Source organism: Neoarius graeffei, chromosome 6, assembly GCF_027579695.1.
Source record: "Neoarius graeffei isolate fNeoGra1 chromosome 6, fNeoGra1.pri, whole genome shotgun sequence".
Taxonomy (NCBI): Eukaryota; Metazoa; Chordata; class Actinopteri; order Siluriformes; family Ariidae; genus Neoarius; species Neoarius graeffei.
The window spans coordinates 44,366,261-44,381,537 of NC_083574.1; the positions used below are offsets into that span (position 1 = coordinate 44,366,261).

The 15,277-nt window shown below is 40.6% G+C and overlaps 1 protein-coding gene across 17 annotated transcripts in view; it reads right to left on the minus strand.

Annotated features, from left to right (window-relative positions):
• mical3a (microtubule associated monooxygenase, calponin and LIM domain containing 3a) overlaps positions 1-15,277 on the minus strand; it is a 307,065-nt gene that overhangs the window by 94,995 nt on the left and 196,793 nt on the right. For 12 of the 17 annotated variants that reach the window (XM_060923703.1, XM_060923704.1, XM_060923710.1 and 9 more), the window contains one exon: positions 14,957-15,058. The exons of 4 other annotated variants lie outside the window; for them this stretch is intronic. In XM_060923703.1, coding sequence (XP_060779686.1) covers positions 14,957-15,058 — 102 coding nt within the window. Of the gene's footprint in view, positions 1-7,293; positions 7,405-13,087; positions 13,169-14,956; positions 15,059-15,277 lie in introns of all 17 variants that reach the window. One more of the 17 variants, XM_060923717.1, reaches the window with a different exon arrangement.

Consider the following 15,277-nt stretch of genomic DNA (forward strand, 5'->3'; position numbering starts at 1 on the left):
TGGATATACCATGAACTGACGTCACAATTTCAAGCTTTATGGCCGACTCAAGTCACAGCTGTGGCTCCGCGAGCATTTGTGTGTGTAGCTCTATATATCATGTTTAACAAGGCAGAGTTAGACCTCTATTTTTTTTTTCAGGTTTATTTCTAATTCTTTGTAGTTAACACAGTTTGGAATTTTTGATGAGGGATATAAATCTAATATACCATGCACTGAGAGGCACCGGTAATTATGAATTCTCTTCGGTGACTGGCATTAGTACCATTTTCTTCATTGCTGCACCCCTCAGTCACCTCAGAGAATCCATCATTTCAGCCGGAGCCTCTCAGTGCATGGTATGTTTGATTATTATTGAATAAGTCATTGAAGAAAGTATGGGTTTGCCTCCTTCCACATGCACACGCCGACCCCTGAATATTATACAGTTATGTGCAAAATAATAGCAGTCTAACATCACTAATGTGTGTTTAAATTACTGATTTTGGCAGAAAAGATAATACAACATGGGGGAAAAAAAATAGGTGTAGTCGAGTAATGGGCAACCAACAGAATCAACAGTCATGACATGTACTCTGCTAACTGGGTGTAATTAACTCATTTAATGAAAGGGGCATGTTCAAATTAATAGCAGCGTGGAGTTCAATTAGTGAGGTCATTCATTCTGTGAAGAAACAGGTGTCAATTATGACCCTTATTTAAAGAAGGAGGGCAGCAAATGTTGCACCTGCTGGTTTTAAGCCCTTGCTCAGTGAGTAAAATGGGCCGTTCCAGACATTGTACTGAAGGAGAAAGAACTTTGATCAAGAAGTTGATTGGAGAGGGGAAAACAAAGTGCAGAAAATAATTGGCTGCTCAGCTAAAATGATCTCAAATGCTTTAAAATGGCAAATAAAACCCGAAACACGTGGTAGGAAAAGAAATACTACCATCCGCGTAGATAACAGAATAACAAGAATGGCAAAGAAGCATCCAATGATCAGCTCCAGGGAAATTAAAGAAGATCTTCAGTTACCTAGGAGTACTGCAACAAATCAGAAGACGCCCATTTCTATTTGCAAGAAACCCTCGTAAAGTACCATTGCTGAAAAAAAAAAAAGGACGTGTTGAAAAGGTTACAGTTTGCCAAAGAACACACTGACTGGCCTAAAGAGAAGTGGCGCAACATTCTATGGACAGATGAGAGCAAGATTGTTCTTATTGGGTCTAAAGGCCACAGACAGTTTGAGAGACGACCCATAAACACTGAATGCAAGCCACAGCACACTCAGTGCGTTTACATGCACATAGAGAAAATCGAATTTCTGCCGTAGCTCGACTGAAATCGAAGTTCTAAATGCCATGGAAACGCCTTAGCTCGGCTGAAATTGAACCGAACTGGATTTCTCGTAATCGAGCTATGCGACCTAGATTATGCGACTGTAGCCGAGCTACTTAGTGCATGTAAACCCTATAGAGCTACGTAGTCGAGCTACTTACTTCAGCACTGCCCCTTCCGGAAGTGACGAGTGACGAGACCACAAGCGGGAAACACAACAGCCTCGGTCGGCATGACAACAGTAGTAGAAACGTGCACTTTTGGAGCAATGAGGAGATAGAGTTCATGCTCATTCAGCTTAAGGAGTTGAATGAATGAATGAATATCTCGATGTTGCTGTCAGTGCTTAATTTGTGAAGTGGGAGGTCCCGGAACGCAGGAGGTGGGTGGGTCCGGCAACTCAAAAAAAAAAAAAAAAAAAAAGGCGGGGGGTGGTTTACTATAACTTTACGCACACACGCCTATTGTGTGTGTAAAAAAAAAAAAAAAATAATATCAGACATTATGATCTTAGAAAACACTTTAGTGATGAACAGTTACAGACAGTAATATGTCGTGATATTTTTTATTAGGCTATATATTAAATTATATATTAAATTTATCTTCTAAAATAACAGACTGTACTCATATCACAACCGGTTTATTTCACCATTGGAGATCAGATCACACAAGACATGAGTTAAATGACTCAAAGCAGTGCCAGCGGGACTTCGTGGCTCAGGTGGATAAGGTGCCATACCATAAATCCGGGGACCCGGGTTCGATTCCAACCTGCGGTCATTTTCTGAGCCCTCCCTGTTTTTCTCCTGCTCATTTCCTGTCTCTACACTGTCCTATCCAATAAAGGTGGAAAAAGCCCAAAAAAAGAGAATAATTTAAAAGCAGTGCCAGCAAACATAAGTGCAATCAATTCAAGTAATAGTTAAGAAATAAAGGGTTTACAAAACAAGTTGGAGAATTCATTTTAAAAATTTTAGTAAGCTTTCTTTTTTTTTTTTTTGCCATTTTTTCCATAGCGCAAGCTAACGGCTACAAAAAACCCGGTGTTCTATTGAGCGGAAGTATACACCCCATGTCCCTCCCTCTTCCCCTTTCGCATAGATTTTGTGGATGTCATAGGAGAGAAATCAACAACAGATATCAAAATCAAAACCGAACACTAAACAAATTTTTATTTACTTATTTAATTTGCTTAATTTTTTTTCCCTTTGTGATGGTCACGGAGGTGATCTGATCCATTTAAATAGTTGCCGGAACACCGAATGAAATGAAAATAGCTGCCGGATCCGACAACGGAGGTTACGGATCTTGTTCCGGCTCAAATTAAGCCCTGGTTGCTGTCCTCGTCGTCATTCTTCTTGTGAACACGGAACTGATAACTTTGTTTATACTCTTGAATAGCTCTTCTTCATGACGACAACCGGAAGTGTACCAACACGATGGGGCGTGTAGCGCCACCTGTGGCTCGGGTGCACAATGTACAATAACTCGATTTCCTTGTGTGCATGTAGGATTGGATTTCTCTGGCACCCCTGCTGGGACCCTTAGCTCGATTACCGACAGTAGCTCGATTTGGATGTGCATGTAAACGCACTGACTGATGACTGTAAGACATGGAGGTGCAAGCATAATGGCTTAGGGATGTTTCTCATACTTTGGAGTCGGGCCCATTTATTGCATACCAGGCACCATGGACCAGTTTGAATATATCAAAATACTGGAAGGGGTCATGTTGCCTTATGCTGAATAAGAAATGCCCTTGAAATGGATGTTTCAGCAGGACAACGACCCCAAACACACCAGCAAGTGGGCAACATCCTGGTTCCAGACCAACAAGACTGCTGTTATGAAGTGGCCAGCCCAATCTCCAGACCGCAATCCGATTGAGAATTTGTGGAGTGGCATCAAAAATGCTGTTTTTCATGCAAAACCCAAGAATGCAGAAGAACTGTGGAATGTAGTCCAGTCAGCTTGGGCTGGAATATCTCTTCGCAGGTGTCAGACGTTAGTTGACTCCATGCCACACAGATGTAAAGCAGTTATCAGAAATAAAGGTTATACAACTAAATATTAGTTCAGTGTTTAACGGAAAAGCTAAATCTGTAAACAAATTTCAGTTTAGACTGTAAATATTCGGAGTTTGTAAATGAAAATGCAGACACTGCTATTTTTGTGAAGAGCCTATGATTATTTTTTCTTCATTTTCAGTTTAAAATTGATATTTTGTTCATGTTTTCATTTGGAATTGAATGTGCAGTGCTCCCAGTGCCTTTGTGTATATGGAAATAAATGCTATTATGAGGATCGAGCTTTTTCTCAGTTGTTTTAAAAACACACTGCTATTATTTTGCACATAAATGTATATGAGGTTCAGTTAGCTTTGCACAGAAACACATGGTAGAAATGTCCTTCAAAGGGCTACTTTTTACTTTGAATACATTTCAGAACCTGTACTTTTGCACTTTTACTTGAGTAAAGAAGTTGAATCAAGACTTCTACTTTTACGAGAGTATATTTTGACAAGTATCGGTACTTCTACTGAAGGAAAGAATGTATGCACAGGACAATACAGTGGTGCTTGAAAGTTTGTGAACCCTTTAGAATTTTCTACATTTCTGCATAAATATGACCTAAAACATCATCAGATTTTCACACAAGTCCTAAAAGTAGATAAAGAGAACCCAGTTAAACAAATGAGACAAAGATATTATACTTGGTCATTTATTTATTGAGGAAAATGATCCAATATTACATATCTGTGGGTGGCAAAAGTATGTGAACCTTTGCTTTCAGTATCTGGTGGGACCCCCTTGTGCAGCAATAACTGCAACTAAACGTTTCCAGTAACTGTTTATCAGTCCTGCACACCGACTTGGAGGAATTTTAGCCCATTCCTCCATACAGAACAGCTTCAACTCTGGGATGTTGGTGGGTTTCCTCACATGAACTGCTCGCTTCAGGTCCTTCCACAACATTTCGATTGGATTAAGGTCAGGACTTTGACTTGGCCATTCCAAAAGATTAACTTTATTCTTCTTTAACCATTCTTTGGTAGAATGACTTGTGTGCTTAGGGTCGTTGTCTTGCTGCATGACCCACTTTCTCTTGAGATTCAGTTCATGGACAGATGTCCTGACATTTTCCTTCAGAATTCGCTGGTATAATTCAGAATTCATTGTTCCATCAATGATGGCAAGCCGTCCTGGCCCAGATGCAGCAAAACAGGCCCAAACCATGATACTACCACCACCATGTTTCACAGATGGGATAAGGTTCTTATGCTGGAATGCAGTGTTTTGCTTTCTCCAAACATAACACTTCTCATTTAAACCAAAAAGTTCTATTTTGGTCTCATCCGTCCACAAAAAACATTTTTCCAATGGCCTTCTGGCTTGTCCACGTGATCTTTAGCAAACTGCAGACAAGCAGCAATGTTCTTTTTGGAGAGAGTTTTCTCCTTGCAATCCTGCCATGCACATGATTGTTGCTCAGTGTTCTCCTGATGGTGGACTCATGAACATTAGCATTAGCCAATGTGAGAGAGGCCTTCAGTTGCTTAGAAGTTCTCCTGGAGTCCTTTGTGACCACTCCTGGGGAGGGTAACAATGGTCTTGAATTTCCTCCATTTCTACACAATCTGACTGTGGATTGGTGGAGTCCAAACTTTAGAGACGGTTTTGTAACCTTTTCCAGCCTGATGAGCATCAACAACGCTTTTTCTGAAGTCCTCAGAAATCTCCTTTGTTCGTGCCATGATACACTTCCACAAACATGTGTTGTGAAGATCAGACTTTGATAGATCCCTGTTCTTTAAATAAAACAGGGTGCCCACTCACACCTGATTGTCATCCCATTGATTGAAAACACCTGACTCTAATTTCACCTTCAAATTAACTGCTAATCCTAGAGGTTCACATACTTTTGCCACTCACAGATATGTAATATTGGATCATTTTCCTCAATAAATAAATGAGCAAGTATAATATTTTTGTCTCATTTGTTTAACTGGGTTCTCTTTATCTACTTTTAGGACTTGTGTGAAAATCTGATGATGTTTTAGGTCATATTTATGCAGAAATATAGAAAATTCTAAAGGGTTCACAAACTTTCAAGCACCACTGTACATGTACACTAAAATTGATGCAAATGAGGTAAAAGCACTTGCTTTGTTCAGACAGGAAAAAACTGGGATCAAACAAAATGAAAACAGGATGTTTGGGAAGAATACGATATGGTGAACAAGGTGGATTTATGGAGCTGTCTGAGATTTTAATGCAATTTATAGACCGAGGACTTGATTGCTGTACTTTTCACCATAACATATCTATTAGACTATTAGTAGCGTCAGGTTTTCTTCAGTGTGTGTTTAGTTGGGTTAGATGAGGATTTTCAAGTCTGGTTTGAATTTGGTTGGTCATGACAGATGGGGTGTGGACAAACCCAGCTATGGTTTGATTGTGTCAAAGATGTTAAAAAAGAGTCTTTCAGACTAATCAATGAGTGCTCTGAGAGCACAATATCCCCCCCACCCGCTGGCAACTATGGCATAACTCTGGTAAAATGCGAAAGATTGAACGAAATTGCAATATGCATACTACCGTCATATAACAAAGAATCCTGCCAAGTTTCGTGAAATTCCTCCAAAAATTGTGAGAGGAGTTGATTTTAGAAGGCGAGTACCCTTCCCAGGACGGACGGACGCTGGCCTTTCGGCTAGCGGGGCATTAAAGACGTTTTGCCAAATTACATGAAATTCCTCCAAAAATTGTGAGGGAAGTTGATTTCAGAAAATAAGCACACCTTGATGAAATTGCCAAAGTACAATTTTATTAATAATCGTGGGCATAACTCTGGTAAAATTTGCCCAAATTAAATGAAATTTTAAAAGGGCATATTCTGGACCAATTTTGTTTTTTTTGTTTTTTTATTATGAAAGTATGTCCCTTTACACACTCATCCAGAAGGGTAATTTTGCACAAGGTCATCTGTCTACAGCAGAAAAAAAAAAATAATAATAAAACGCGTCTGGAAAAATCCCAAGGGAGGAGTCTGGAGCCAGATTCGTGACGTTACCTGCAGAGGCGCCAGCAGGCTGCCTGTGTAGACCAAGCGCACCCATTTCTCTCTCAATGTCCGGTCTTTTGGAAAACGCTGAGTGCTAATCCCATCAAGATTGGTGTTGCTACACCCTCCTATGATACATCTGTTAACCATTTTAATAATTACGCGATAACGAAGAAATTTGCAGAAAACCACCAGGTCGTTTTCTCAAACAAACCAGGCTGACGTAGGATTCAGAGGGAGGCGTCCCGCACGCGATGTCACGAAAACCAATGTTTCCCAGGAAATCCAAATGGCAAGTTTTTTCAGAGGCGGACCAGTTCGCCTCAAATGGCTTGATTTCAACTGAATTTTTCTGGTATTGCGCAAGGTAAAAAAATTGCAGAGAATGCAGAATGTTACAGATATTTGAACAAAGTTTAATATAAAATAGGAGAATTACATTGATCTTGCTCCTGAATTTACCCGTGATATGAACTTTAATATGCGTATAACTGTCATACAACAAAGCCTTTAGGCAAGTTTGGTGAAATTTGTCCACAAACTGTGAGAGGAGTTGATTTCAGAAGAACGTACACCCTCATGAAATTGTCAAAGTACAAGTTATTTAATCAAGGGTCAAAACTTTGGTAAAATTTTCACAAATGAAATTAAATAGTAATATGCGTATTACTGTCATATAACAAGGCCTTTTGCCAAGTTTTGAGAAATTCGTCCAAAAATTGAGAGGAGTTGATTTCAGAAGGTGGGTACCCTTCCCGGGACGGACAGACGGACGGACATCGGCACGACATAATCCCCCTTCAGGCCTTTCAGCCAGCAGGGGAACAAAAAAACCCAGTCTAGACCATGCAGAACCAAGTCTAAAAACAATACCAATTAACTGATCGATCCATTATTGTATTGCTCTATACCTGGGGTTTGTCAGGCTTGTCGGACTGCCCTGTAAACTTAGCGGTTAGCGTCTCAGCTCTCTTCTGAACGTTAGCGACATGGACAGGCTCCACGGATCTGAACTCGCTTTCCTGTGGAGAGAACACGCGTGTGCACGCAAAGCAAATTCACCTCATTTACATTATAGCCTTTAAAATAGACAGGATTCTAGTCGAGCAAACAAATAGGCAGTCTGAGGCAGTGTCCAAACTGATCAGGTATTAGTCGTCATGCTCTCCAATCATATCTGTGAAATAGTCATTTACAGAAAATCAAATCTATAAAAACTGAGGCTGAATGTAAGTCATGCCATTTTTTTTTCTTATCCACATTTGTATACACTCATCATGCGTTCATTATTAGTGTTTCACCTCTTTGGAAATCAAATTTTAATGATCATTCGTAGAAGCTCCCATTTACATTTGGTTTATCTTCAGATTGCATCAACTTCCATGCAGGTTAAAGTGCTCGTATGAATGTTCTTTAAGTGCTCAGGAATTTCTCAGAAGAGGTGTTGCATGCAAGTGCAATTTCGAGATACATTACTGAACACTGTAGTCATTAAGATCAATAAACCAATTTCTATAGCTGTACTTCTAGAGCAGGGCTGGGCAATTATTTTTTCCATGGGGCCACATGAGAAACAGAAAATTTTGTGGAGGGCCGGACCAAAAGGCTGAACTAAATTCTGCATAATATTAATTGTATTTCTTTATATAAAGCAATAAATAACATTGTTTTTACAAGCTGCTAAGAGTCTGGAAAAAGCAAGGTTGCCTTACAAAAAATGTCATTTATTCAATCAAATTTCCCAAAACAATGGTTAACAAAATGTGAACGTTTGTACCATTTTTTTTTCCAGTCACATTCACCCCAAAACACAATAAAGACATCACAATGTTGTCTTTCTACTCCAAATATCAAGCAAGATACATCATATTATAATAATGATGCCCACATTTGTAGTCTAATCACCTCATTTGGGGTTTTTCAGTTTTTTATTTGTTCAGTGAGAGAAATCTAGTCTCTGTTGGTCTTTATCGAGTGCATCAGAGTCAGGTTGAATGTCTGAGGTGGAGATGCGAAGCACAGCTGACAGATGATCATCAGTCGATTCGGTGTAGGAATCAGATCTACAGATCGGCTCGGGCGCCTGCTGGTGACGTCACACTATGTGATTGGCTGGACCGTTTGAAGGATGACGTACAAGTTTGTGGTTGGTCTGGACAAATTACGGAAGTAGGATTTCATATCATGTTCATGTCGCGTGCATTGCGTTTTTGTTGAACACAACTTCAAAATAAAAGCAATGCACATTCAGTCCATGCATGAGGTAAAATTAGAAAATACGTTTATTTTGTCATTTCTAATTAACCTTACGCAGGCCGGTCAGAATGAACCAAAGGGCCGGATGCGGCCCGCGGGCCGTAAAATGCCCAGGTCTGTTCTAGAGCTATTATTTTCATATTGCTTAATTTTTTTTTTCTTATGGTATTTCAAGGAAGAACCCTTAAAGCAGGACTCATCACCTGGCGGACTTGAATCTGCACGTGAACCCAGCAAAGTATTTTCACGGCTCAAACTGAGCAAAAAAATCGCTAAAAACGTACAGTGATCAATGAAGGAAAAAGCTAGTCATAGCTGTAAATCCAGGTTTTCACACATGGAGGCTTCTGGAGCAGATCCTCTGCTCTGACCAATCACAAGTATCAATTATTTAGCTCAAGGAAGTTCATCAAGAACGAGTTTGAAAGACTTATCGATTTTTTTTTAAACTTCATTTACCCTCTGTGGAATGATTCATGAAATGATGATGGGCTTGCTGATAAATGTTAATGAAGAACTCAAAAGCTGATTGGATGGAAGTAGTATGGGTTTATTGTTCGCTTCAAGGTCAGAAGCTATTTTGTCTCTTCAGTGTTTAATTATGCTAGTCCAAAGCACACTGTAAAAAAAAATTATATCTTAGCAAGTGAAAATATCTTCAATATGGGCAAATTTATCTTCTATATAGAAGATATTACATGGTGGCGTGAAGTTATGAAGTTTATCTTCGAGTGGTGAATGTACATTATAGATTTTTCAACATGAGAAGATAAACTTGGCAGCACGGTGGTGTAGTGGTTAGCGCTGTCGCCTCACAGCAAGAAGGTTTCGGGTTCGAGCCCCGTGGCCGGCGAGGGCCTTTCTGTGCGGAGTTTGCATGTTCTCCCCGTGTCCGCGTGGGTTTCCTCCGGGTGCTCCGGTTTCCCCCACAGTCCAAAGACATGCAGGTTAGGTTAACTGGTGACTCTAAGGGCGTATTCACACCTACGTTGTTTGGTCCGGACCAAACAACCAAACGAACCAAATTTCCCTTGGTCCGGACCTTTTGGGTTGGTCTGAATACAAACCACCGAACTCTGGTCCGGACCAAACAAGCGGACCGAGACCGAGCTGCAAGGTCGGACTCGGTCCGGACCAAAGGAACCCTGGTGCGGATCTTTTGGAGGTGTGAAAGCAGACCGGACCTAATCCGACAGTTTTGCTTTTTTGTACCTCGGGAGCTTCCATCGTTTGTCCAGCATTATGGGAAACAGAGTCTTGACACTCCACCGCAAAGTGCAAACACTGTTTCAGTTGTCAAGGGAACCTTACAACAGTCGTTCAGTCATTCAGACCAGTGGTAGGCTAGACTACAGAGTACAAAAAATGAGTAGGGGGCAAACGTGGGCCGAGGAAGAAACGCGCACCCTTGTGGATATATGGGCAGATGTCCACATATCTGAGCTTTTGGAGAGAACACACAAAAATGCCGACGTGTTTGCTGTATTCAGTGAGAAAATGAAGGAGAAGGGCTTCACGCGCTCCCCAGAACAATGTCGGCTAAAAGTGAAGAAACTCTGTCAGACCTACATTAAAATCAGGGACATTCTTTCAAAAAGTGGCGGTACTAGCGACGCAAAAAAGAAATTCATCTATTGCGTGAAGAGCCAGAACTGTCACAACATGATGTGCGCTCATCAGCGCTATCCTCCGTGACTACTTTTGAACTTAACGCTTTGTGCGCGTGTCGTCTCTGACCAATAGCTGAACGACCTCAGGGTGCGTGGCTTTGTTGACAGATTTTGGCCCGCTTACTAAAATGTACAGTGTGAAAGCGAACTGCACCAAAATGAAAAAAAAAAAAAAAAAAACATTTGGTTCGGACCAAAGCAAGTGAACTATTGAACTATCCTGGTCTGAATACACCCTAAATTGACCGTAGGTGTGAATGTGAGTGTGAATGGTTGTCTGTGTCTATGTGTCAGCCCTGTGATGACCTGGCGACTTGTCCAGGGTGTACCCCGCCTTTCGCCCGTAGTCAGCTGGGATAGGCTCCAGCTTGCCTGCGACCCTGTAGAACAGGATAAAGCGACTAGAGATAATGAGATGAGAAGATAAACTTCATATCTTGGCGCCACCGTGTAAATGTTATTTATATTACATGGACACATCCACAAAAAATACGCAAGTTAATTAAAAAAAAAAAAAAATTTAACGTTGAACTGGTTCGCCATTTTGACAACACGCGTCTATTCAGCGGGAAAACACTAGGAGTGACGTCGTCGGAGTGAAATACCGGGAAATCTGTCACTCAGATTCGCGATGTATTTAATATGAAATGTGAGTTTTTCAACCCGAGAAGATAAACTTCACATCTTCAAGCCAGTGTGTGATTTTCTTTTTATTATACAGACACATTCACAAACAAAACATACCCAAATGTATTGAAACAATTCATCAATTTCCTCACAAGTGACATATAGAGAAATGTGTCATGGTTGCCGTTCTCGATGTTCCGGATGTAGCTCGTATGAAAAATATGAGAGATATATTTCCCAGTAAAACACTTGTGTCCATATACAATTTATTATTATTATACGGGCTACTTTTTCCATGGAATAAAAACATGTATTTTATTCCCTTCTAGTCGGTTTATCGAAAAGCATACATTATCAGATCACTCATCCTCCATGTATTACGCCACTTTCCCCAATGGAGAATGAGCGTGCAATATTGTAACAAGACAACACGAAGTCACACATCGGAGCTCATGCGAAGATCCAATGACAATTTTTCTGCTGCGCATGCTCACAATCATTTCTTTGTCCGCCAGGAAAGAGAGAAGATGAGGCTAATCCAGTGTTAGGTTTAAGCACTAAATAAATAAACTTAAAAACTGAAACCGAAGATGCGCTGAACACCCGACAGGCTACCAAAACTTCATTATATATTCTTCACGCATATTTACAAGAGAAAAAAAACATACCAACAGACATCAAAAAACTGGGAGAGAGACACATCAGAGATGAAAAACTTCTGCGTTAGCCGAGTGACCGACAGTCTGTAAACAAACATGGCCGCGAGGTTTGCTTCGTTAAAAGCGGAAGATTTTGAGAGAATTTTGGCTGCCAGGTCGCTCGGTTGTGTGTAGTTGTCGATGTTGATTTTAAAAGTAAATTACATCGGGAAATGAATACTTAAGTCTGAGTGAAAAATGCTGTGATGAGTGGGCATGGAAGAAGAGTCTGTAGACAGAAATCTTAGTTTCTCGGTTGTTAGCCTGTGCTACTGATGAACGCTACAGTGTCTGGAAGGTGAATTCAGTGGTGCGCTAATGAACCCTGCACCACTTGGAAGGTGACTTCACTGCCGCGCTGACAGCGCCAACTTGCGGGTAAGCTAGCATTGGCCTTCGAGAATGTGGATGTGCTGATATGAAGAGTGTGTATGTATAATAATAAAAATATTGGCTGGCTTTTTTTCGTGGTCTATCAGATATATTCCATTCAGCTAGCATGATATTGAACTCGTCGAAGACGAGTTCAATATCATGCTAGCTGAATGGAATATATCTGATAGACCACGAAAAAAAAGCCAGCCAATATTATTTAATTATGAGTTTAGATTATTATAAATCAAATATTAAAAAAAAAAAAAAGACTATTCAGCCCGTTTTTCAAGCTTTCACATTTGCTTGTTCTATTGGCAAATATTAAATTTACTTCTTTGTAGAAATAAATGCTTAAAATGAAAAGAATTATCTGCCAACAGAACACAATTATTTAAAAACGTCTAGAAACAGGTGGATTGGAAACCCATTTATTAATTGTTTATTGTAAATCTTAGAGGAAATACTAGATAAATTTAACTATACTCAAGCTATTTTCGCTTTCTAAGACGTTGTCCCCCTCCAGCGTGGTAATGTTAAGTGCCACTATGAAAGAAAACATAACCGCTTCCAATGACATCATATTTATAGCGATAAACTAATCATTAAAAAGTTAACCACTTTCAATAAAGGTAACAATTTTTGCCTTTTACTCATGACGGATAGCCCCATTTGTCTGGGTCTTTGTAAGCGAGGAACTTTATGTAGCTGGACCTTTACGAATTTTAGTGTAATATCTGTGCACGAGTGTGGTGTCCTGGTCGCATGGTTGCAAATCTGTTGGACTATACCGGCCATCAGGTTACCACAGTGCATTCAAAATATTTATACAAAAATAGAGGAGTATTGACTTTGCCATGGTGACTCAAGCTCTCAGTCCCTTTCATAATATCATCAGACCAACACATCACCTTACTCCTACTTGGAAGTAACTGAACTCTGGTTTCCTTAGACAAAGAAAGAGTGAGTATATGTGGAGTTGTTATGCAAGCGCCCCAAGACACTTAACTCCCAAACCAAACACGCAAACAACTTTCAAGCGGTATGTAATACATAACAAGCCATGCTCTAATCTCAGTTACCCTGTAAGAGAATGTCAGCTGATCCCAGGTGTCATCACCATCACTGTCATGTTCATCTATCACCAGTTTGTGAACATCCTTCTGACAACACAAAGATCAAGTCCGGTTTGTTAACACCCGATAACCTGTCTGCTGAAATGTCTCACAATCACATCTCAGAACTGTGTATGTTAAGGCTCGGTCTGACAATATCGATAACTATAACTACAAATAAATTGGTCTGCTGTAGTTTATGTGGTTGGTGGTCACACCAGACTGATAACGAGACCTATAGCCCAGGCCTGGGTTTATCCGTATCGCTGAGATTGCTTCTGGAGCGATTTTTCCAGACCTGGATCTGATCTGATCAAACATCTGACCAATCAGGTAAGTATTTACATGTGACATTGTCTGAGTATGTGCCGTTTTTCCCGGGAATCTTTGTACATCCTTCTTGCATCATGAAGTCATGGAATACAGATTCACGGAAAATAAAAATAAAAAAAATAATAACACAAAGCACGGAGGCGGCATGGTGGTGTAGTGGTTCGCACTGTCGCCTCACAGCAAGAAGGTTTCGGGTTCAAGCCCCGTGGCCGGCGAGGGCCTTTCTGTGCGGGGTTTGCATGTTCTCTCCATGTCCGTGTGGGTTTCCTCCGGGTGCTCCGGTTTCCCCCACAGTCCAAAGACATGCAGGTTAGGTTAACTGGTGACTCTAAATTGTCCGTAGGTGTGAATGTGAGTGTGAATGGTTGTCTGTGTCTATGTGTCAGCCCTGTGATGACCTGGCGACTTGTCCAGGGTGTACCCCGCCTTTCGCCCGTAGTCAGCTGGGATAGGCTCCAGCTTGCCTGCGACCCTGTAGAACAGGATAAAGCGGCTAGAGATAGTGAGATGAGATGAGATAAAGCACGGATTATTTTATTTTACAGATATGTGATCTTCTGTGAAATATCAATAGTAAATTAATAAAGTAAACGTATAAATGCAGGCAAGATATTTTAATTATGAACTTCGGCAGTCCAAACATTTGTTTTAGACTTCTTAATTTTTTATCCGTGATAAATCACCCGTATGAAATCAGTAACCAATCTGTAATATACTGAAACGGCCGTGACCAATCCGTAAATTATTAGCACCTGCGTTAAAATCCATAACCACTCCGTATTTTGTATCCTTTTTTTATTATATTTCCATAATCCGTGACCTATTTGTATTATATCAGCCACAACCATTGGAGTGTGTGCATGGGTTGTTTTGAACGACATGCTGCACATCTAATCTAATCTATCTAACACTTGGAGAAAACTTCCACGACTATTCCTAAGTTGCATGCATTTATTTCCCTGAGTGGCAGAACCAAGTGATATTATAGTGGGGATTATAGTTGTGGTGTGACTGCTCCAGACTGGAACTAAATTCAGGCAGAGGGATGGTCACAGTTGGAGTTACAGGTGTAGTTATAGTTATCGGTGTTGTGGGACCGGGCCCTTACACTGCATGAAACTGCTTTCTAACAGTATTACTATGAAGCTGAATGAGATTTGCTTTGGAAGTCTGTAATGGTCTCCATCCACACACTGTTCAACCATTCAGCATGCAGCACGTAGGCTGTGTTTTACCAAAAGTGTGAGGAATATTAATAAAAATGTGATCTGAAGATGAAAATTGTAAAGGCGTGTATTAAGGTGAAGAGATAAACGCAACAGATCATTGTGAGAGTTAATCTGGAATGCTTAATAATTAATGCTTGGGGGGGTACCCTTTAGGTCAAAGATTCGTTCAAAATTCTAAAAGGAATTCCAACATGAGATGGAGCGAGAAGAGGTTAGGTGAAGGAATGCAGCAGAGAGCTGGGCGTCATGCTGAATACATGGTACATAGTGTCACCTGTGTGTGTTGAGAGAGCGATGGAGAGGAAGATGATGGAGGAGGATAGAGCAGAATGGTTTTCTTAGGGCAGCTCCGCAGGCCATCGCTGCTCCTGCTAGCCTTCAGAGAGACAGGAGAGGAGCGAAATGGGCCACATCACTCTCAAATCTCGTACCATTAACCACAAACGTGTGCAAATTTGAGCCACAGTTACTTAGCTTAGACACACACACACACACACACACACACAATTCAGAACATTCACACACATTTCACACTCTGGCTAGTTGAGTAATGATAACAGTGACTCAAGAATGACAGAATAACACATACAACAGG